Source organism: Conger conger, chromosome 1 (assembly GCF_963514075.1).
Source record: "Conger conger chromosome 1, fConCon1.1, whole genome shotgun sequence".
NCBI lineage: Eukaryota > Metazoa > Chordata > Actinopteri > Anguilliformes > Congridae > Conger > Conger conger.
Genome location: NC_083760.1, coordinates 49,804,563 through 49,829,118, shown reverse-complemented (window position 1 = coordinate 49,829,118; position 24,556 = coordinate 49,804,563). Strand labels below are relative to the sequence as shown.

At 48.2% G+C, this 24,556-nt stretch overlaps 1 protein-coding gene across 1 annotated transcript in view; it reads left to right on the top strand.

Annotated features, from left to right (window-relative positions):
• rnf19a (ring finger protein 19A, RBR E3 ubiquitin protein ligase) overlaps positions 1-24,388 on the top strand; it is a 43,525-nt gene extending 19,137 nt beyond the window's left edge. Inside the window, exons 2-10 of the mRNA XM_061230960.1 lie at positions 6,707-7,603; positions 14,657-14,865; positions 15,718-15,862; positions 16,524-16,686; positions 18,349-18,463; positions 19,086-19,247; positions 19,531-19,744; positions 20,986-21,129; positions 21,473-24,388. Of these exons, the coding sequence (XP_061086944.1) occupies positions 6,969-7,603; positions 14,657-14,865; positions 15,718-15,862; positions 16,524-16,686; positions 18,349-18,463; positions 19,086-19,247; positions 19,531-19,744; positions 20,986-21,129; positions 21,473-22,118 (2,433 nt within the window). The 5' untranslated portion in view covers positions 6,707-6,968 and the 3' untranslated portion in view covers positions 22,119-24,388. The remainder of the gene's footprint in view (positions 1-6,706; positions 7,604-14,656; positions 14,866-15,717; positions 15,863-16,523; positions 16,687-18,348; positions 18,464-19,085; positions 19,248-19,530; positions 19,745-20,985; positions 21,130-21,472) is intronic.
• Positions 24,389-24,556: the final 168 nt, after the last annotated feature.

Below are 24,556 nucleotides of genomic sequence, written 5' to 3'. Positions count from 1 at the left end.
GCTGTGCCTCTTCTCCAGATTTTGTATCTTCAGCTCAAGCACGTTAACCAATGAGGCTTATTATATTTTTATTTCGTTGGTGCCAGAAATACTGGCACGGGATATGTGAGGACGGATCTGTGTAGCAGCTTTCACGCTGATTTGATTCTCCTCATAAATTGAGAAAGCGGGATGCTGTTTGCAGATGAACACTGCATAATCCTTGAAACATTTATTTTTACTGTTTAGAATCTGTCCCTGAGAACTGTTCCGCTTTCTCTGTAAAAGTAACACATTCTGCAGTTTAAGATCATTAGTGTGATTTGAGAAGCAAGTCACACGATTGTTATCTGAAATTCAACTTTATTTTGTCAGATTTTTGACTGCCATCTCCTCGCTATCGACACCAAACAAACTGGGAAATGTCCAGCATGGTCCCGAATGGTGTGCTTGTTCACAGCTTTTCGCTCTCGGTCTAGTGCTTCCATATACTTACATGGCATCTATTACCTTACATTATATTTCACGTAGAGCTGATGTTGGGAGATGTCAGGCAACCTCATACTGTATTATTGGGGAGCCAGTTATTTGTCACCAAAGGTGACCCGTAGGCATTTGAGTGCAATGAATTCTATGCTTCCATTCTCTGTTGCTACATACGCCCTCCTTTGTGTACCCATCTGCTATTTCTGTGGATTGAGACTGGAGTAGAGTGGCAGTAGAAGGATGGCAGCTGAAAAAGGGGAGTTCCGCACCTTATACAGCACCTTAAATTGTTTAATTTATGTATTTATTTCCCCTCCTGAACTGAAGAGGCACCCAGAATTGGACAGTAAAGTTCTGCCCCTTCAACATCACTCCCCACAGCCTCGTCCCGATCGCCCATTAGGTTTGTCCAGCCTCTTGCGGTGCCCTGTTGTATCAGATTACATCCTGTCGCCCGCATTTGCCCTCTCCACATTTCCCACTGTCCTCTGACTGTCTCAGCTGGGTGTATCCTTCTCCACTGATGTTCATAAAGTGTATGTGCACGCACATGCATGCAGAATTTTATTTTTTTATTTTTTTGTTATGCCCTCATGCAGGAAATTGGCATGGTGATTTAACAATGTGATTGCAAATGAATCCCTCTGAGGTGCTGAATGCAACTGCAAACCAGCTCTGTGCTGCTAAATATGAAATAATTGCAACATCTTCCTGCCAGATGCTTGGCTTATACTTGGAGACCTCTGGATGCGGGCCATCTGTGTGGACTGGGCTTTGCTCTGGGCCCGCTCATTTCCCAGAAAGCACGATGGGAAGTGGAGTCCAACATATCAAAATGTATTTTAGAGTTGGACAAGCTTTGTAATCCACCATTTGTCAGCATGTTTGTGAAGTGTGACTCATTCTGAAATGTTTTTCTGGGGAGGTTCCAGTGGCCGAGCCGTAAAGGCAGTTTTTCTAAACCGTGTTAGACAGGTGCTGGTGAAACGTGGGGACATCTTGTGCCATCTCGGCCTGGGGGGACGCTACCTTTAGAATATTTTAATTGGCTCAAACCGTGATGTGTGCGAAGAGGTGAGATGAGTGGGTTGGCTTTGTCTACAGGCCAGATCAGGGGAGGTCCAGACGCATAAGAGCACTGTGTTTTAGAACGTGACATGAACCCAGTGTTCTTTTGGCACAGCTCATGCAAATAGATTTTGGAGCCAAAGGCCTTTTAAAGGTGGATTTTTCCGCTGAAGGTTCCACGTAAATGCACAAACATGCACGCACACACTCGAACACTGTAAATGAACAAATGCACACCAACCTGCAGAAAATCGGAACACCCGTTTTTTGTCCTGCTAGTCTGTTTTCCCGTATGAAATGTACGCGATATGCGTTTCTCTGAAGTTGTGGTTTGCTGCTTGATGGATTACCTGTGACTGGCAACTGTACAGAATGGGCCCGGAGGGAGCGCAGAGTAGTTTCCCTCCTAGGACCAAGCAGCCAGCTAAAGTGAGCATTTTTGCAGCTCCACTTCCTCTCTGTGCGAGGCGTTCTCTCTCATCGCTCTTCTCTTCTTTATGTGGTCACTGGTGCTTTGAGTATCGTGAGCTCAGCCTTGCACATTTTATCTTTTGCTAATTCAGCTGTGGTGCCGACTGGGTAAACAACCGCTCATTTGACATGCGTCTAATTCCAGCCTTGGACGAGGTTGTTTTATTTATTTGCTTTTGTTGCGTCTGACAACGTGAGTTAATCTTAGTCTGTCTCATTTGTTATACTGTGTGCCGTTGTATGTTCATATTGACTGTTTTGAGGGATTTTACAATGCGTACGTATGTGTTGTGTCTGGGTGCCTGCAGGAGTGTGTTTATTTGTGTGTTGGTAGTCATCAGTTTGTTGTGTATTTTTATAATGTCTGTAATTACCAATCTGTGTTTTTTGGCACCTCTTCTCCCTGGGTTTTTTACACCGCTGTTGGGGATGCACACCCCCTTCTCTTCACACTAGCCTGCATGCGCAGTGTCATCATTTTACAGGGTGGAACGAGACTCGAGTTTCCATGAGCTTGCCATCGATTTTCATTAGCGCGCGGCACCAGTCGCGGCCACTATAAATTGACATTGAATCATTCTCCGGCATTAATCCTAGCAATGCAGCGATGTGCTCATTTAGCAGGAGTAACTTGCCCCTCCATGCAAACATTTAATCTAGAAAGACCAATGTTTGTGCAGCATATAGGGTTGTACTATACCCCCCTGCCCTTCAGCGTGTAGTATAGCAGTAGGATGGAGTCAGAGTAACACTGCAATGGAGCAGTAGGATGGAGTCAGAGTAACACACTGTGTAATAGAGCTGTAGGATGGGGTGTTGGTAACAGATGGTGTTCGATAGAGCTGTAGAATGGGGTCTTTGTTACATAGATAGTATGTAATCATGCAGTAGGATGGGGTGTTGGTAACAGATGGTGTGTAATAGAGCAGTAGAATGGGGTCTAATGATGGTCAGGTAGTTCTTGGTCGCTATAACCACACACATTTGGGGCCAATGGGCCCTTGTTTTTGAGTTCCAGGGAGCAAAGTGTGCATTTGATCACTCCCTGGTTGCAATGGGGCCTTAAAGAGTGTGAACCCATCTACTCACAAGCCCTTTCCATGGAGCACCAATGGAGAGAGCCCTGGTGTAGAGATCTCTCCCTAGGTCCTGTCAGTTTCATTTTTTCAGCTTGAGAGCGAACTAGGGCTAGCTGAGTACGCTCCCTGTCACCAGTCATTCAATCTCCCTGTGCGTCATGTGTCCCTCTGTGATTATTGCTGTGCCCAATTTGTGTCAATGCCAAGGTGACCAAGGACACCCAATGAGCCATCTGCATGGGGAACATGGTTATTCTATATGGAATGGCATGTACTGTGCCCAGCTTTCACCCACCACTCCAGTGATGCTTATTTCCACATATTGGTGTGCATTTGTATGGATCACTGTGCACAGTGGTCCTTAAAATCTGCATGTACCCTCTCTAATAGCTGTTTTTCAACAGTCGGGATATTTGCTGTGGCTTGTTGTGCTGAGCCCTCTGAAGTTTCGAGCTGTGAGCAGTGTGATATGATCAGGATCTGTGAAGCCTCCCCTTCCAGTAACCTTCAGTTCTGGCTGCAGTTATCGGCTGTGGAATTTCCTTGTTCCCTTGAAGGAATGGAATGGGCTTGAAAAATGTGACAAATTTTTTACATTTTCCCCCAGCTGCAAGCTTTTGAGCTGGTGTTGGATGTAGCCTGCTTGAATGTTGGTGGTCTGATGGCCTAAGACCTCTTCAGTTTAGATCTTCAGTGTTCTACCCCGTGGGGCCAGCAGTTTGAAGGACCTGCGTACCATCAAAGGTGATGTCTGGAGTAGATCATTTTGAGCTGTATTTAGCAATGGGAATTTTAAACCACTTCTGTATTTGATGGCAGATGTGCTTTGTGTCTGACCTCAACGTTATTATTCCTGATGTGATTGCATGTTCCTAAATCAGACGTTTGTTTTCCGTAGTTACCTTGTTTTTATTTTTTGGACATTTTGGAGGTTTCAACGTCTTTATGTAGTAGACTCTAGGAATTAACTCCTAGCAAGCTATTTTACCCAACAGCAGCACGTTCTTGGTGACTCTTTTCCATCAGCTGCAATGTCCATTATGAATCGGGGAGAGCACTTGCTAAGATGAAAATTCTCTGAAATGCCTGCAGTCAGCAGTTCATTCTCCAGCTCCAACAGGTGTATTGTATCCGCCTTAACCTCCCCCAAGGCCCCTACTGAAAGCCTTGGACGATTGTCCACGCATGATATTTACACACACACATTCCGTGCCGAGAACTAACCTGTTCCCCAGAGGCCTGCTGTGTTGGTGTACTGCACTGCATGGCTTTTCAGCAAGGGCAGGTTGTCAACCTTGTGTGTTCTTTCCTGGAAGATAAGCTGTACAAACGTAAGATTTTTTTCTTTCTTTCTTTTTTTTCTTCCCTCACAGGATGTTATGCTCTGTAGAAATGTAGTAATGTAATGGAGTAGGAATTTTTGCACAATTGGGCTGTACTAAGATCTCTCCAGTCATTGTATAAGTCGGAAACTCCTTTTGAAGGCTGTTCAATGTAATGCTGTCAGTGTTTAATGTTGTATGTAAGTCTGTTCTCCTATTCCTTATTAATACCTCGAGTCATCGTATTCACTCTTCATGGTTGTGTAAAAATAAGTAAATGGTTATAAGCGCTGTACAATTGATGCTTGTCATTCACTTGTTCATACACGTACTCGCTCACCAATGGCGATTGGCTGCCATGCAAGGCACCAACCAGCTCATCAGGAGCATTTGGGGGTTAGGTGTCTTGCTCAGGGACACTTCAACACACTCGGGGCAGGATCGAACCGGTAACCCTCAGACTGCCAGATCACCACTCTTACTGCCTGAGCCAATGTCGCCCCATGGTTATCGTTAGTCTCTGGTTGTCACTGGACTGTTGTGCAATTGTTAGTGGGGAAGGCTGTGGAATGTGGCTGGGATTGTTAGTGGGCAAGGCTGTGGAATGTGGCTGGGATTGTTGGTGGGCAAGGCTGTGGAATGTGGCTGGGATTGTTGGTGGGGAAGGCTGTGGAATGTGGCTGGGATTGTTGGTGGGGAAGGCTGTGGAATGTGGCTGGGATTGTTGGTGGTGAAGGCTGTGGAATGTGACTGAGTGGAAGTGCCTCTTATGTAATCTGTTGGGAGACAGACAAATTTGTGTATTGGACCACTTCACATATGATAATGACCGCTATCAGTTTCTAGGTTCCCCCTCTGGGGATTTTCCACTGGACTCCAGGGGGGAGCGGGGCAAGGCCTCACAACCATTAAGGATTTGAATGGCCCAATCCGAGGTGCTCGGGATAGGCACAATTCCTTACCACCAATCAGAGGTTACACTTGGATTTGTAGACATATTTGAATATATGCAAATGTAATCCTTTAAAACATCCCTAACACCATTGCTCTTTGGAACATTTTCCCGATTGTAATAAACTTTCCTGTTTTCTAATGACGAACATCGGATCTGCTTCTTCCTGTGACAACGGTCATCTTACTGGTTCCTGGTAAAACTTTGTTTTACCAACAAATCCTAACGCATCATAACCCAGCCATAACCTTGGACTGCAGTCACAGGAATAAGCATTGCGCACAAAGTATGCACAAGGGCTGGCAGTATGTTATTCTGGCCAAATTCCAGGCTTGCATGAATTCCCATCAAATTCGAGGGTCAGATTCCATGGGTAGCACTGATGTTTATTGTAATATGGGAAACTGGGCTTTATAGATGCATTCTGGATTACAGTGTGAGCCATGGGACAGCCCTCTTAAATTGTAAATCAACCCTCTGTCAGGCCAGTTACTGTATGGAACTAGCAGGAGGTCATTTTTCCACTTTAGGTTACTGGCAGCCCCATATGTTAATGCGTGCAGTGGTTTTCATGGTGCTGGATTTCGATGCTGCGTATGCTCTGGTGTCGCATCAGCCTCTACGCTTTCTTTCTGCGGCCATTTCTCGTTGCTTGTACTCCGTTCACCCACAGTCTAGTCGAGACTCTGCCCTTTTCTAAGAGAATGCCGCCATGATCCTAATCTCTAATTTCCATGCGTCTGCCAGGTCCCAGAAGGCCCAACTTGCATCCGGATTTAGGGGTTTGATCGCAAGGCAACTACTTTTGAAAAGTGTTCACAAAAGGTCTGTAGGCAGATGTAGGTCAGCAAACATCTGGAGCCATTTACCAGGCTGACAGCGCCATGCAAAGTTGTGAATAAAATGAGGAACCCAAACAGTCGTTTGAGATTCTTAATGAGACTTGTCAACTAGGCTAGTATTTGAAAATGATGGCTGATGAGATTTTTGGTTGCTGATTTAGTCGCCAAATTTGTGTCTCGGTGAACTGCAAAGGTTTTTGTTAGGGTTGGTTGTCTACTCAAATGCCACATCACAAGGTCACAACCATCATCCATCAAGCAAACCCTGGTCTGTGGCTTTGGCAGGAACACTGCTACCCACTGCCTTGGTCTGATGAATCCGAACTAATGCCCTCAGTCTTATCGCTCATCTCTGACTTGTGAGTTCTGGGAATCATTGTGGTTAAATTGTGTATTGGCAGCATTGATGTCTTGATAGGCTGCCTTCCAAATTTTCTGTTGTAGATGTCTCCATAGCCTCTGAGGTCTTTTTCTCTCTGGTTTAATGACCCCTGTTCTCTTTCACAGGTTTGGAGGAATCCTGAGTCCTCATTCTGTCCTTGTGCCAAGAGGTTCACCTCCTAGGCCTGGCCCAACCTACTGACTGAAGAGATCGGCCCGTGGGGGCGAGGAGCCGCCATGTCTTAAAGCCTGTGCTGTCTGTCTGGGAGCCCTGCCCCCCCCCCTTTCCCCCACCCCCAGCTCCCTCACTCACCCCCTCCTCCTCCTGCTGCCCTCCCCTATCCATGTAACCCACGTGGGCGCCTCTCCTCCAGCCCTCCCTGGAGCCATGAGCCTGAAGAAGCACCAGCCCATGGGCTCGGACCGTGACCTTCAGTCTGCCGCCTCCTCGGTCAGCCTGCCCTCCGTCAAGAAGGGCCCCAGGAAGCGGAGGATCTCGCTGGCCTCCCTGTTCCGCCGCCGGCGTGAGCCCAAGCGCAAGTCCCGGGACCTCCACGGCGGCGTGGACGGCATCGCCAGCATTGAGAGCATCCACTCCGAGATGTGCAACGACAAGAACTCTGCCTTCTCCGTGGCCGGAGCCGCCTCCACCTCCTCGGGCGCCTCCTCGGCCTCGGGCTCCTCCTCGGCCTCCTCGTCCTCCCACTCGGGCTCCTCCAAGGGAGGGGCCGAGCTCCTGGAGTGCCCCCTGTGCCTTCTGCGCCACTCGAGGGAGCGCTTCCCCGACATCATGACCTGCCACCACCGCTCGTGCGCCGACTGCCTGCGCCAGTACCTGCGCATCGAGATCTCGGAGAGCCGTGTGAACATCAGCTGCCCCGAGTGCGCCGAGCGCTTCAACCCGCACGACATCCGCATGATCCTGGCCGACCGCGCCCTCATGGAGAAGTACGAGGAGTTCATGCTGCGCCGCTGGCTGGTGGCCGACCCGGACTGCCGCTGGTGCCCCGCCCCGGACTGCGGGTAAGGCTGCTAATGTGACTCCCTTTCCCGCCCTTAGCGTTGTTTCAGCCTGTTTATCTGACTGTCACGTCATAGTTTTGGCGTAGCTTACATTTTTACACAAGCATTTCTGTATAGTTTTTTTCTTATCTCCTGCAGCAGTGAGCCGTAGTTAAGAGAAATATGTAAGCAAGGTCCACTAAGTCTTTTTTGTGTTAGTTATGAGCAAATTAATGTTTTTAGTTCTTTCAGGAATATCTTTTGACGCAGCCTACGCTGTTTTGTTTTCTGATTTGATTTGTCCAAAAAGGCCTCAAGGCCTTGTTTCTATAGACTTTCCTTCCTCCTTTCATTCCACTTTGGAGCCTTTTTGACAGACTAATCAAATTCTGAAAAACACACTATAGAGCTGTCATTCAATTACTCGTCCCACCACTATCATTTTAAGAGATTAAAGAAAGAAATCACTTGTGGTCCAAGATGAATGAACCAGGGCTAAACTAGTATGGCCTTTTTTAACTCTTTTGCCAACTGTCCCAGGTATTTGACTATATCTGTGTAACTAATTGGCAGTTGTCTTTTATCCCTGCTGACCAGTATCCCTTGGTTCTCATTACACTGGTTCCTCCTTAAAGAACCAAGGGCTCGGCGATAACGATATTTATGAAATGCAGGTCATCGCCACCGTATTGTGTATTGCCTTTCTTTTTGTATTTCTTTTCTTTGATTTTACCTTACGCAATAATGGTAAACCTCCAAACTTCAGAGGCCATGAGAAATGCTTCCGTGGAAAAAAACGTCACCACTGGGTGTTACGTGTTTGGATGTTGATAAGACAGCCAATGTGATGCGTTTTGTCAATCTAATGGAAACTGCAAGGCCTTTTGGCTGATTGGCTGCCTTATCAACACCCACTAGATAACAGTGGTGACGTTTTCTTCCCAGAAGCATTTCATGCTGCCTCTGAAATTTAAATGTTTACTGTTACCTCCGGTATAATGAAAAGGGAAAAACACTAAAAGGGAATATGCAGTGCTGTTGTTATTGCATTCAATACTTATTTTTGCAGCATATCATTCAGCCCTTCCAGGGAACCACAGGTGTCATTGGAGAAGGCATACATGTCTTAAAGGCCCCCAGCTATCTTATACTGTGTGGCTGGCTCTATGGAAAATAGACACTGGCCCAAGGCGAGTGACTCTCCTGTTCTCTTTCTGGAGGGTGAGGATAATTCAGTGAACTATTCCTCAGTGGGGAGAGAGAATTGCATGAAATAATTCAAACCGGGTGCTTTGCTCGATGGCCGTTGTGTGCCAAACCCAGTTTGGATCGAGCCTGGCTCCACGTGATGGGGAACATGGGCATTAAGAGTGACATCATGCTCTGTGTGAGCAATCCCATCTCCTGCTGTAAATGCCGTTTCCTCCTGTCCCCTGCACCTCCTGCACCCTGTGCCAAAGGGGCACCTCCTCTCTGTGGAGAACAGTGCCTTTGTTGGCTCAACCCTGGAGAAGTGTGCTGACCCATGGTGTGACCCCACTGAGCAGGCCTGTGACTAGTTATGGAAAAATGAATAATTTCCCCCAAAAAAAGAAGAAAAGTTGAATAAGTGGTAACAAAGGTAACGGAGAGTGGGGTTGCAGCAAAAGAGCAGCACAGGGAAGGCCTCATTCTTTCTTTCTTGGGGTTAAAGCGACCTGCTAAGCAACCTTGGGGTTAAACCTACTCTAACTAAACCTAAACCAAACAAGTATCAAAAGTAATGACAATACGCAAATGCAAACACATAAGTCAAAACATTTAAAAAAACGCATTGCGGGGGTAGCTAACGGACTGGATTAACTAAGAAAATAAGAATTACACTAAAGAAGTGCCAAGCGCGGCTGCCCAAACAAAACGAGAGAAGCCATCTTTAAACGGGGCAGCTTAAATGGGGAAGGCCCAACCCCCAGAAACTTCACGGTACCACGCTCCACCTTCAGGGAACACGGACACCCATACTCCCCTACATCGCAACACTCGTACAGAAAGATTTATGGGAAAAGTAGTCAATAAATGCCTCTGTTAATAAGTGACGTTTATTATATTTTACCCCAGTGATCTCAATTTCCAGTCCCTAATGAAAGACTTTTAAATAAATACTGGCAACACCACGTGTTTCAGAGGAGAACCGCAGATGTCTACCCTGCCGAATCGACAGCTGCGATCGCACACCCACGGTTGTAAATGGCTCATTGGACATTCCAAATTAGGGTGGGAATTGGGCAGCCCATGTTTGGTGCAAATATTTAAGAACAATAATACAAATTAGATTAATATTTTAGTAGTCATCTGGGGTTGTGCTGGCTGTTTTGACAGTCCCTTCTCGCGTCACGCCCCTACTAAAGTCACTCCACTTGTTACCAGGAGCCGATCGGAAGTTCTGACTCTGGCCTACGCTGTAGCCAACAAGATGGCCCCTCCCTTCCTACAGGGTATAATTGATTGTAAAAACATTCTTATCTGAGCGCTTTAAAGGAAACTTGTGTCCGAAGCCAGCTTCCAGCATTCTGTCCGACACGTGGTTTGGCTCCTGTTTCTGACCGCACGGGGCGTCACTCTAGGCCCAAAACAATCCGCAATGGTGGCGGCGAAACTCGACACTGGCCACGGATGGGTGCGACAGACGGGCTGCCTCGTTTGTGACCTCTTTTCTAGAGTGGTGGGAGGCAGGGTAATGATGGCTCTCTGCTCTTGGCTGTTTAAATATGCGTGCATGTGATATTGCCAAAACCACTCCCAAATCATCCCCTGGGCCTCCCTGGACTGGCACACAACTCCTCGACTCAGCCACCGCCTTGCCAAGGTCTTTTCACGTGTTCCATTCCTAAAACTGCCTTGGTGTATTTTGTAATGTGTTTTGAGAGGTTACCTAACTGAGAATGACACTTTCAGTGTGCAGTTTGCTCAGAACCTGACCACCTTTCCCCCCTTACCCAGAACTTAAGTGGCTGTGAGCTGTTGTTCAAAATCACGTTTGTCAAGTCAGGATGTGGCAAGCCGAAGCGTTTTTTCTCGCTGCTCAAAGAACAAAAAGGGGTTGGTAGGGGTTGTGCACTTCAAACCTATATCATTTTCCTGATTCCGGAAATGGTCATGGAAATGGTTTGTTAAAATATTGTCAGTCCCCAAGTTCATGTCTTGTACTTGGACCCGGTCTGCCTCGCGTGCCGTCTTTCTGATTACTGGACCCCCAGCCCACCTGAGGGGGTGGAGGCAGCTGTGAAACTGGAGGGGAAGTGGGTACGAGGTGTTGCACAAACCGCAGCTGCACCTTTTTCGAGCAGGCATCAGCCATTTTCCCGTCAGAACCGAGCTGGCTCAATCCAATTCAGGCTTTGACAGACCAATCAAGCCTGGTTCTAGGTGTCCGGTTCTCATCCTCACTGCTGCTGCAGCTGGTGAAGCTATAGTCCGTGTTGGTGTCAGGCCTTAAGCAGCTGGTCTTAAAGGAGCTCTGTGTAATATCGCTGTGATATCAGTGTGCTGTTTTCCTGGGTGCCTGCACAGGCCTCTGCCCTCTATGATCCTTTGTGGTCCACGGATCTGGCTCCTGCAACTTTTACTGGTTTTCCCACTTCGCTGCCCTTTACCTCAACACTGTGCCACACTCTGAAATGGCTCCTGTGTACTTTGCTTCACCGCCTACTTAACAGATTTCAATGTCGCTGCTGCCTGCTCTTTCCCGTCAGAGACGAGCGAGCGTGACGCGGTTATAGCAGTCGTCTGAGGCTTTGTCCAGCTCTGCGCTATCGCCATTGCCAAGTAACATCTGCCCAGTGTTTACTCGATCATCTTTTATGATAACAAAGGGGGAAAAACTTGTTCCATGTCTGAGCTTCCTGAGGGGAAGGGTGAGACTACGGATTCAAAGTTTGAATGCCGGGAAACTTGTTAGATTTTTGGAAACATGTCCAGGATGTCGCTAGAAGACAATATTTGCTCCTGAATGGGCAGTCCCAGGACCTCAACTACCCATCCCTGCCGCTCCGTTGCCGAGTTGATTAACAGTGAGATTTTTAACTGATAATTAGTTTGCTCAGATTATTGTTGACCAATGGCTTGCATGCTGAAGCCATGTATTGTACCAGGTTTCATAGATTGTAAGATGTGTAAGAACTTTGATGGCTCTTACTATGAGTGCTTAGGGGCTGCAGTTCATTACCTGGAAAGTTAGAAACTTGCCTACTCGGTTTCTGAGTGTGTCAGGATTCGTTATCCTTAGGGGAACTACCAAAAACCGCCGTTAAATAATATGATGCGCCAGCAACCGCTGGCTGTAAAGTCGCAGTGCAGAATCTACAGGAGATTGGAGAGGGTGAACTCGAGTATTATGTTCCTCTGTACCTCTGTCTAGTGTAGGGGTGTCCAATCTTATCTGAAAAGGGCCAGTGTGAATGCAGATTATTTTTGTTTTAATACACCTAATTAACAACTAATTAACTCATTGTGACCTTCAGGCAAGATCTTGAGTAGAATCGGGTGTCTTAAAGCTGCCTGTAGCCTTGTGGCTAAGGTACATTACTGGGACCCAGAAGGTTTGTGGTTCAAGCCTCAGTGTAGGCACAATTCACTACATACAGCTGTTGGGCCCTTAATCAAGGCCTTTGACCCCATGTTGCCTTTGGGGGTTTGTCCCCCTGCCTATTCTAATCCTTCAGTTTCACTTAAATAACGAAGTATTTTAAGTGATTGGCTAAAGCAAAAAACTGCACCCACACCAGCCCTTTCCGGATAAGTTTACTAACCCCTGGGTTTGTGCAAAAACATTTCGTACATACAGTTGCCGGTCATGGGCGATGGCGTGCGGTCATTTCCCAGTTACAAATCATATCTGGCAAATCGGCCCTGACTTAGTTTCCATGGAGACGGTGGCTGCGCGCTGGTGTAGAGTTGCCAGAAAGCATTATGTGTTCCGGCCTACAGGGAGATGATCGGGCCAGGTCCCAGAGGCTCAGCAGCTGAAGTAATTCCACGCACAGATGTGCGTTAGCGGCCGTCCTCATAGTGCTTCCATTCCCTCTGATGCCGTTCGCTCTGGACGCTCTGGCTGCTGCCTGTGATCCTCCCTGCTCTGAGTCCGGTCTCTCGGGCCTGCGGCGCTCTCGTCTGGGATGTCGATTGGATTCGCCATGGACCCCCTCCCTGTCTCGCCACCACACAAAGGCCTGTCCTTCTTGAAAATGCACACCCAACAGGCTGCAGGCTTTCCAGGGGGAGTATGCCTGGAGGAGATTTTCTGTGCCAGGACCTTTGCTCTTTACGTGTCCAGGGGAAATGAAAGCGCCTCACCCCGATTGTTATTCCGACCCCCGCTTTCCTGTATTGGCACCCTAGCCTCCCCCCGGTCCAGAGCAGTAACAAACTCACCGTGTTCCAAACACCAAGTTAGCTCCGAACCGAACCGTGACCAATAACTAAAACATTTCTTCCAGATCAGCTTTGGGCCCTGTCCCTCACGTGTGTAGAAGTAACACTTACCCACCCCGCTAAGATCCAGACAATTTTGGTATGTACGTTTGGGATAGAAAGACGTAACCTGGGGTCATCCGGCTGCTCCGGATTATTGCGGATGGATCGGGAAGCCAGGAATTTTGTTGCGGTGCAGGAAAAGAGGGGTTCCTGGATGATCTCCCATGCTCGCTGTAGGGCAGCTCATTGGACAGACGGATGCGACCTGTGTGTTACAATTGGTGCCACATCTGAAATGGAAATGTATTTCATCATATGACCATTTTTCAAGACGCATGACCGTTGAAATGCATTGTGATTCCTAGGCCTTTCTATGGGTTTTCTATCGAGTGCCTTAGTCCATAATGGATTAAGTGCAGAAGGACCGTCAGACCAGTCTTCTATTTTCCTTTAGGTGTGACTGAGAGAGCAAGAGAACTTTATAAACCACACTCCCACATCGTACTCGCAAATGAATCGCTCTTGAGTTTGGAAACCGCTGACGGAATCAGCCGGTCTTCAAAAGTCTCTCATCCTTGTCTGGAGTGTCACCTCCATCTTATTTTCATTTTCTCGCTGTCAGGATTCAATCACCCCTTTGCTTTGAAGGCAGGGTGGTTGTGGAAGGAAAAATGAAAACAAATATGCATTGTAATTATTTGCAAGATGCAATTGCTTTTCTGTTTGTCTAGCAGCGCGCCATTAGTCCCATGAGGTAGAATCGATTCGTTTGTATTCGGATGTACCGCCAGGCTTGCGTGGACTTGTCTTCCATTCCAATTAACCTTCTTCTTGCCAGCACTGGGCTTGAGTGACTGCGAGTGCCAGATTCAATCCCTCTGAAGCCGCTCTCGGTCCATTTGTCTGCAGTGTCATTACAACCGTGCTTTCATCCCGCTGTGTCAGACACGCTGTAATTGAGGAGGGTTGTGACATTGTTGGTTACACGGGATGCGGTCGGAGCTGTCCTGTGTCCTTCAGCCATTGGGTGGCCACCCACTCGCTCATCTTGAGCATTAAGTGTAGATAACGCTGATGGTTTCCCAGGTTTATCTGGACCATGAGTGGGGTCCAAAAGTCTGAGACCTCTAGGGAAAATGCTTCCGTTTCTTTTCTTTACAAATTTTTAATTACTAGTTATATTATCAGCATAACAATTTGAGTGTGAGCTTGAATCTTTGAAAAAATAACATTAATTTCACAATTTCTTAGTATTTGTTATTTGGTTGTCCCAGCATTAATTGGCAATGTTCCAAAAAGCATCTTGTGATGTTACGGAATGCTTTTGTCAGTCTTCAAGTGCCCCCATAAATGTTCATTTGGGTTCAGGTCAGGTGATTGTGGCTTGTCCTGCACAAATGAAGTAACTTTCATTTGTTGATTTTCAAAATCCTGAAACTTTGCAAAGTTTCAGGATTTTGAAAATTGGTATTTTTCTACATTGCTTTGGATAAAAACCTCTGCTGAGTGCAATGTAATGTACTTTTACATGGTAGCTTAACTGTTCATTATCCTTCACTAATGAATCCTTTGTGGAGTCTGTGTTCAGTTTGTAACTGCATGTTTCCCCATGACTTTCTGCAGGTATGCAGTCATTGCCTTCGGCTGTGCCAGCTGCCCTAAGATCACCTGCGGGCGGGACGGCTGTGGCACGGAGTTCTGCTACCACTGCAAGCAGCTCTGGCACCCCAACCAGACCTGCGACGCTGCCCGGCAACAGAGGGCCCAAAGCCTGAGACTCCGGACCATCCGCTCCTCCTCTCTCAGCTACAGCCAGGAGAGCGGAGCGACAGGTACACACAGGCGCACACGTGTGTACACATGAACACTCGCACACACGAATGAGCACGCACACACACACACACACACACACACGAACATGCACACACATATGAACACTCGCACACATGAACGCACACTCGCACACACGAATGAGCACGCGCACACACACGGACATGCACACACTTATGAACGCACACATGAACGCACACGAATGAGCACACACACACACACACACACACACACACACACACACACACACACACACACACACACACACACACACACACACACACGAACATGCACACACATATGAACACTCACACATGATCGCACACACGAATGAGCACGCACACACACACATGAACATGCACACACATATGAATACTCACACATGAACGCACACTCTCACACATGAACGAGCACACACACAAACACACGAACAGGCACACACACTCGCACCTATGAACACCTACTAGGGTTGAAACGATAGTCGATCCTGTCATGGATTACAGTACATCTATCATCAATCCATATCTAGTTGCTGATTGCCATGGCGATTTAAATTTTTTTTTTTTTTTTTTTTTCATTACCAGAAAAGGTTAATTGGGTACATTAATAGTATTGGAATCCTACTGAAAAGCCCGCGCTTTCTTTTAACGTTATTATATTGCCATTCACAAGTTGTTTTTTCCAAGACCTCACGTTCAGAGTCGAAGAATGGTACAGTTCTGAAAACTACTGTTAGGCGGAAAGCTTCCGTTTATTAGGCTATAATACACTATGAACACACAAAGTTGCGCTCACACGCACGGACAAGGTGCCCACTCATCAGAACTTACGATACCCTTTCCCTTAAATCTTAGCTGATGACATCAAACCCTGTCCTCGCTGCGCTGCCTACATAATCAAGATGAACGACGGGAGCTGTAATCACATGACCTGCGCCGTGTGCGGCTGTGAGTTCTGCTGGCTGTGCATGAAGGAGATCTCTGACCTGCACTACCTGAGGTGAGGCAGTGTGTGTGCGTGCGGGCGTGCGGGCGTGCGGGCGTGCGTGCGGGCGTGCGGGCGTGCGTGCGTGCGCTCCACAGTTCAGCGTGTGGATATGCTTTATGTGGAACGGGGGTTCATGGACCATTTATCCATTGGCATTCTCTTCCTGGTTTTAGTATCTGAAACACCCACGAAAAGTTTGGAAAGGGTTGTGACGTAGGTTTTTTGAAAAGTCCTTAACCTATTCGCCTCCTGCAGTCAGCTCTGTATTAACTTGGACTGTGGCGAAATGTCGCTTAAGCGGAGGAGACGGAATGGTGAAGGAGAATGATTGAGGAGTAAAATAACTAGCAACTAATGAATATAGAAGATCAACAGGGTTCTCAAAAGGTGTCAAGGCTTTTACCTTGGTCTCACACAGATTACGTGGGCTCAGAGGTTTATATATAGCAACGTCATCTGATAATTCTACAAAAACATACACCATGTCACGTGGGAAATTGATTCACGAACAGCTTGGAAAAATAGCAGTTGGATCCTAAAATATGCTTATTTTGACCAAAATGACTTGAATCAGTATGGAACATAAACCAAAGCTCGAGGATGATCTGAAAAGCTCAGAAACATGAAAGATATGCGTGTGGGCCTTTAAATGAGTCTTGTTTGCCGCCCCCAGTCCATCTGGCTGCACCTTCTGGGGGAAGAAGCCCTGGAGCCGTAAGAAGAAGATCCTGTGGCAGTTGGGCACGCTGGTGGGCGCCCCGGTGGGCATCGCGCTGATCGCTGGCATCGCCATCCCCGCCATGATCATCGGCATCCCGGTGTACGTGGGGAGGAAGGTGGGTCACGTGACTTCAGAGCTTCCTCTAGGTCAGCGCTACTCAACTCCACGCCCTCAAGCCGCAGTGTTGCAGGTATTCGCTCTGACCGTGCGCTACGCTACCTGATTTCACTAATTATTTTACCTGCTTGGTGCAGATAATAAGGTAATTGGTGAATTCAGGTGGTGTAGCGCACGCTCGGAGCATATACCTGCAGACACTGCGGCCCGCAGGACGTGGAGTTGAATAGCGCTGCTCCAGGTCATCCCCGTTGTGTCCCATCATCAGTGGGCACAAACCGCCTGCCTTTTACCTGACTGCCTTTTCAATGTTGATATGATGGCAACAGGGCCATGCTGGTAGATAATCATGACTGCAAGGATAAAGAGTGAAAACGTAAGCCATGTGTTTTTCTAAACTAATCGGTAAATGAACCAACATTAAATAGATAAGTGATGTTTTCTCCTTTCACTGAAGTTTGGAGATGTTACCTCAAGTATGATTAAAGATTAAAAGGAGTGAAACCAACCGCCCCGTGCCAGAGATTGTTCTTATTTAATGTACCGCGATAGCTATATCTAGCAGCCCTAATTTCCAAGCAATCCTGTTTTGACGTGTCCACCTTAAACTGAATTGTGTGATTGTGATATCATCTTCCTGCGTTTCAGGATTTAATTACAATAGTGTGTTGGGAATTAGTGTTGCCTGTTTTCAAGGAAGCGCATTGTAGGGGCATGACTAAGCCCTGTTCTTTTTTTACTTTTTACTTCAAAAAAGTAAATAACTGGTTTGAATTTCAGAAGTTCTTTTTAAGTCTTGCGTTTGTGAAGTCATAGCCAGGTTTATGAGGAAGGTTAATTGCATAGCAGTTTATTGAACCTTTTTTGAATCAAGCCAAATGGCGAAACATTCACGTTGCCAGGAGGGCCGTGTGCTCTTTACTGCACAACCGTCTCCGTCTGTATCTTTTTCACTCTTCCACTTGTCTGGATGAGCTCAAAGGGCAAAGCTGATGAGAGCTGGGCCATCAGATAAACTCTCCCTATAATAATTTACTAAAGATTTCTCTGGTGAAGAGACTCATTGTAAGCTGTGTTATAGACAAGTTATTTGTGAAACTTAAGCCTACACTGTGCACCATAAAGTTTGGGACCGTCGTCATGATTAGTACTTTGTCACATTCCTTTGCATACAATATCTGCTTGAAGACTGTGACCCATAGATATTGCTGTAGACCAGGGCTACTCAGCTCCATGTCTGGCGGGCCGCAGTGTCTGCAGCGCTACACCACCTGATTTCACTCATTCGCTTGTCTGAACCAAGCAGATAAAATAATTGGTGAAATCAAGTAGTGTAGCCCTTGACACTAGCCATGTGTCCCAAAAATCCACAAGTGAATTGCTTGATTACAAGTCTTGCATTGTGGAGTACAGAGCCAAAAAAAATCTAAACAGATTTTGGGGACTTGGGGGTACTCTTCAGCTGAGGAGCCTGGGAATAGCCTGGCCGGTGGACTGTGCTGGTGTCAATGGTAGCCGTTAGAATGGATGAATGTCCCTGTATAGAGTTACGACGCGGTTAGGATCGATCGTGTATAGGTAGAGGTGAAGCATGTCTAATCTGCTGCAGTGCTTCCGACCTTTTTGACGTTTTAACACATCCTCACCTGTCCCCCTGCAGATTCACAACCGCTATGAAGGAAAGGACATCTCCAAGCACAAGAGGAACCTGGTCATAGCCGGTGGTGTGACTCTGTCTGTGATCGTGTCTCCGGTCGTGGCTGCTGTGACTGTCGGTAAGCGCTTTCCCGGCATGCTCTGTTTGAAAAGGTTGCGTAACGACGGCCTGACGAGTCCAGACTGGCACAGTTTTATTGTATTTGCCGAATGTGCTTGCAGCTGATTGGGCTGTTTGTCGAATCCTCCCCATGTCCCCCACCCCCCGAAAGGTAATTGCAGACTTTGCATGATAACTTCCCTTAATTCTGCAGCTAGAGAAGTCCATGCCATAACGATTGGTTTCCTGGAGAAACGGTGGCCCCTAGTGCTCAATAGATGTAACTGCAGCCATTCAGGCCTTCCTGGTCTATAGGTCTATATTGGCTCATTCCTTCTTTCTTGTGTTCTTTCACTTTCTTTTGTTATGTGATTTTCTCAAGTTAAGATCCTCCTTGAAAAAATAAAATTTTTGTCCTGGATGGGTGAATGGGACCTGGGACTGTACTTTCCTCTAGGGTCTTCAACGCACTTGTGCCTGGTTCTGATTTGCACTTTATTGTATGTCGCTCTGGATAAGACGTGTGTGACGTGTGTGACGTGTGTGACGTGTGTGACGTGTGTGACGTGTGTGACGTGTGTGACGTGTGTGACGTGTGTGACGTGTGTGACGTGTGTGACGTGTGTGACGTGTGTCTGCAGGTATCGGGGTGCCCATCATGCTGGCGTACGTGTACGGCGTGGTGCCCATCTCCCTGTGCCGCAGCGGGGGCTGCGGCGTGTCGGCCGGCAACGGCAAAGGTGTGCGCATCGAGTTCGATGAGGAGAACGAGATGAACGCCGCCAACGGGGCGGCCGCTACCGGTAAGAGTGCGCAGACACACGCACACGCACACGCACACACAGACGCAGACGCACGCACGCAAACAGACACAGACACAGACACGCACACTCTATCCCTCCTCACACATGAAGCGCTCTGAACCTCAGTGTGGGGGAAAGCGCGTTGTAAGGAAGCATGTTGTAAAAAGGGTGTGGTCACGGAGAATTTCACTTGGAAAAGTGTCGTAAAAATGGTGCATTCACAGGGGTAATTGTGTTGTAAAAAGCGTTGCGGTTTCCTGACTGTCGTCCTGGCCCCCCGCAGACAGCACCTCCGTGGCGGAGACGCGGAACAACCCGAGCATCGGCGAGGGCAGCGTGGGCGGGCTGACGGGCAGCCTGAGCGCCAGCGGGAGCCACATGGAGCGCATCGGCGCCATGAGAGACAACCTGAGCGAGACCGCCAGCACCACCGCACTCGCTGGGGCCAGCATCACCGGCAGCCTGTCCGGCAGCGCCATGGTCAACTGCTACAACAGGTGAGACACACACACACATACATACATACATACATACATACATACACACTCACACCTACATACACTCACACATACATACACACTCACACATACATACACACACTCACACACACTCTCTCACACACGCACACGCACACACACACGCACACATACATACACACTCACACATACATGCACACACTCACACATACATGCACACACTCACACATACATGCACACACTCACACATACATGCACACACTCACACACGCACGCACACACACACACACACACACACACACACACACACACACACACGCACACACTCTCTCACACACACGCACACACACTCTCACACACACGCACACACACACGCGCACACACACACTCTCGCACACACACACACTCTCGCACACGCGCACACTCACTCACTCACTCACTCACTCACTCACTCACTCACTCACTCACTCACTCACTCACTCACTCACACGCACACCAGCCTGTCCAGCAGGGCCATGGTCAAGCTACAACAGCTGAGACACACACACATACATACACACACACTCACACATACATACACTCACACATACATACACACACACTCACACATACATACACACACACTCACACATACATACACTCTCACACATACATACACACTCACACATACATACACACTCGCACATACATACACACTCGCACATGCATACACACTCGCACATGCATACACACTCGCACATGCATACACACTCGCACATGCATACACACTCGCACATGCATGCACACTCGCACACACGCACGCACACCAGCCTGTCCAGCAGGGCCGTGGTCAAGCTATAACAGGTGAGACACACACACGCATGCTCACGCTCACACTCACAAGTTTGAGATTTTTTATAAATTTGCAAGAAATTCTAAACGTTTTCACTTAGTCTTTATGGCTTATTGAGTGTAGATTGATGGGCAAAATCTCTTCAAGATTTGCCAATAGGATAAGAATGTTGGCTTAAGTGTGATATTCTCTAAGGTTAAACTAACTGTCAAAATGGCAATAGGGTGACAATACTGCGGTTCAGTACGTTTAATGCACATTGGTGGAGGTTGTCCCGATGAACCCTATCGCATAAAACGAAACCCTGAATAATCGTCTTCATATCTGCATGAGCGGATTTTTATCGCTTTGTTGTGCTGATAATGGAGGTAAGCGTGCGATTGTGTGAAAAGCTCCTCTCGTGTGACGTCTGGTCCCTGCTCTGTCCCAGGCTGGAGGTGCAGGCGGACGTTCAGAAGGAGCGCTGCAGCCTGAGCGGGGAGTCGGGCACCGTCAGCCTGGGGACAATCAGCGACAACGCCAGCACCAAAGCCATGGCCGGATCCATCCTGGGCTCATACATGCCTCTGGACAGGTGTGTGTGCATGCATGTAAAAATGAATGCTTTGGTCAGGTAAAAAAGAAAATGAACGTTAAACGGGGCGTATACGGTGTGCTTCTCAAATGAACGGCTCAAAATCTGCATCCGAGCCTGCGTTGAGTTTGGGTATGCAACGTGGATCAGTATATTGTCCATTTAACCGTTTTATCTGTACCGCTTCAATTCTTGTGCGTCCCAGCTAATGCAGTGGCCTCTCTTGTGTCCCGTGTCCCGTGTCCCGTGTCCCGTGTCCCGTGTCCCGTGTCCCGTGTCCCGTGTCCCGTGTCCCGTGTCCCGTGTCCCGTGTCCCGTGTCCCGTGTCCCGTGTCCCGTGCAGAGACGGGAGCAGTGTGGAGGTGCAGGTGGACGTTGAGAAGCAGCGGCACTGCAGCGGCGGCAGTGCAGATGATGGCAGCAGCGGTGGGCGCGGCGTGGGCGGAGCCTGCCCCTCCGGGTGCCCCAAGTGGCCCAAGGACCCCGCCCCCCCGTCCTGTTCCTCATCCTCCTCTTCCTCCTCCTCGGGGAAGAAGGGCAAGGGCAAACTGCGCAGGTCGGGCGGGACCAGAATCAACGAGACGCGCGAGGACATGGACGCCCAGCTGCTGGAGCGGCGCAGCACCAACTCCGCCGAGTTCGACTCGCCCTCGTTGAGCGACAGCGTGCCCTCGGTGGCCGACTCGGAGCTCAGCGGCTCCGACCAGGAGGGCCCCGGGGCCCCCTGCGGCCCCGAACGCCGCCCCGTCCCCCAGCCCCCTGCCCCCGTCAGCCCCATGCCCGAGGTGGAGAACGACCGTCTGGAGAGCCTGCCCCAGCCCCGGCCCCCGCTCTCCCCCGGCCCCGCTCCCTGCCCCGAGGCCTTCCCCCTCCGCTACATCGCCGAGGAGAGCCCGGCACGGCCCGGGGAGCCCCTAAAGGAAGCCAATAACAACCACCCAGAGCCGGCCAGCGCTGTGAAGAACGCCTGCATTCAGACTGAGATCTGACGCCTTAAGTGCTGCACACGGAAATCACGCTCGCTGCTGACCCATCTTACCTTCGCCAGGATCTGCGAGGAGGCGTTCCCTTGTGAAGGGAGCCGGTGTTTGTTTTACCAGTTCTCATCCCCCACCCACCCACCCGCCCAAAGCCAGCCTTAAAGAATACATTCTGTTTGTTTCGTTGAGTTTTGTCGACAAGGAATCCGATGTAAGTGTTGTATACGATGTGTTGAAAGATCCGTTGGCTGAAATGAATGATTGTCTTGGGAGTGGGAGGAGCTTGATTCTAACCGGCGGGGATAAATAATGACCCGCCCCGTGCTACTTGATTGTTTTGAGTCCTCAGACCGTGTTACCCACCTTGTTACCATGGGGCCGTGGAGGGTCGGAGTCGCTCCGCCACACGCCCGGGTGCTTTATGCCATCTGGTGTTGAGTGCGGGAGAGGGGAGTATTGTTCCACATTTTCCCCCTGCCTTGGTCAAGCTCCTCGCTGCCGTCGTGTGGGAGGAGTCCTCAAGCCCCCTGAGCTGTGCAGGTCACACTGTAATAGGGACCAGGTGGTGCCGTTTCTTTTCCCTTTACGATTCCGAAAACGACAAGGCTAATTTTCTCAATTTGATTCTTATTTATTGTTTTTTTTTTGGGGGAAAAGATGGTTAACAGAAGCCAGCCTTATATTGAGTTGGGTAGAGCTAGTGTCGGGAGTCGTACAGAGTGGGTAGTGTTGGTGTTGGGAGTTGGGCTGAAGGGGGTACAGAGTAGGGATGGGGGATCTAGCTACATCGTAAATAGTTTATTTTATTTTATTTTCGCGTATTAAGATCTCTGGCAGGTGGCTGTTGGTTTCGTTCTTTTTTTTTCGTCTTTAATCATACTTGATATGCTTACACATCTCCAAACTTCAGTGAAATACTTCCAGGGGAGAAATCACTTGAATCTTTTCAATGTTGGTTAACTTGCCTATTAGTTTTGAAAAACACATTGCTCACATTTTCGCTCTTCATCCTTGTAGTCATGCTTTTAAGTACCACAGGGAAACCGCATGGCCCTGTTGCCATCATATCAACGTTGAAAAGATACGAGTGATGTTTTTTTTTTCTGGAAGCATTTCAATTTGACTGACAAAGAAATCGAACGCCGCATGTCCGAGATGGTCGTTACTGCGCTTCCAAAAGAGTTGTTACACCGTGATGCCTGTATCACCCAGCCCTAGTACGGCGTGGTTAAAGTTAGTGTTGGGAGTCGTGCAAAAGGTGGTATGGAGTGGGTAAAATTTGGTTTTGGCTGTTGTGTAGACGGAGGTTCACTCAGGACCTGCGCTGATGCTGCTCCAGCCCTGTGAGGGAAACCGGTTTGCCCTGCTCGTGTTCTGACCCGTCAGGAGCGCACGGAACGGGAGGACGCAGGTTAAACAACTAGAGCTAGAAAGGCCCCTGTGAGTTCGGCTTTTTGTAGAACGGAAAGGGCATGGCTCCCTCACAAAATCTGATGCTCAACGTCCAGCTCCAAGGTTTCCCCACGGCAGATGCGTTCACCTCATAAGATCGATTCCCCACCTCCCCCACATCTTCGTTGATTCATGGTGCCTTCGAAAATTCTGCTGTTCTTTTTGTATGTTTCTCCATTCTGTGTCTTCAGAACTTTAAAAACTTCAAATGAACCTCCAGCCGAATGTCTGTCTGAATGCCGTCAGGAGAGATGCTAATAGATATTTCACTTACTGTGGTAGACATAATGAATATGTGACTCTTGAATTGCCTACCAAAGACAGCCCTCCGGCTTATTCCTGTAACCCTTGATGACGTCAGCTGGCCGATGTGTGCTCCCATGGGGCCGCGGTCAACAAATGGTAGAATGGGGGAAGGAAAAAAACAATAACAAGATTCAGGAATACGGACTTCCTACGCAAACTTCTGAAGCCAGAGAAAGGCTTAAGGCACCTGCACTGTTAATCCTAGTTCCCCACAAATGTATTGCAATGCACAAAGTGTGAGGGGACACAGACGATTGGATGATTTTTTTTATTTTTGGTTCCTGTTTCCATTCAGGTGCTGCTGAATGATGGCTCCAGACTGAAAAAAGTAAAAAATGCCATAAGCTGCAGTTTTTTCCCATTTTAGACTTCTTCCCCCCCCCCCCCCCCCCCCCCCAACCTTGATTTTACTTCTGTTTTGTCACCCCCCCTCCCCCCTCCCTCATTTCTTTACTATACTCCAAACACTAGTGCCAGGTATAATTTCGAATTTGTGCAAAACGGCTTAAGGTATTTGTATATTTGTTTGCTAATTTGCTTTACAATATGCGTGTAAATGCATATATAAAAAAAATTAAAAAAACTCAAAGAAGCCTTTGTTTATTCCCTCATTCACATGGCAAAATGTTGCAGGTGGTTGTAATGTTTGGCCTTCTTTGAAAGTGGCTTTTCTGATCTTTGGACACGCA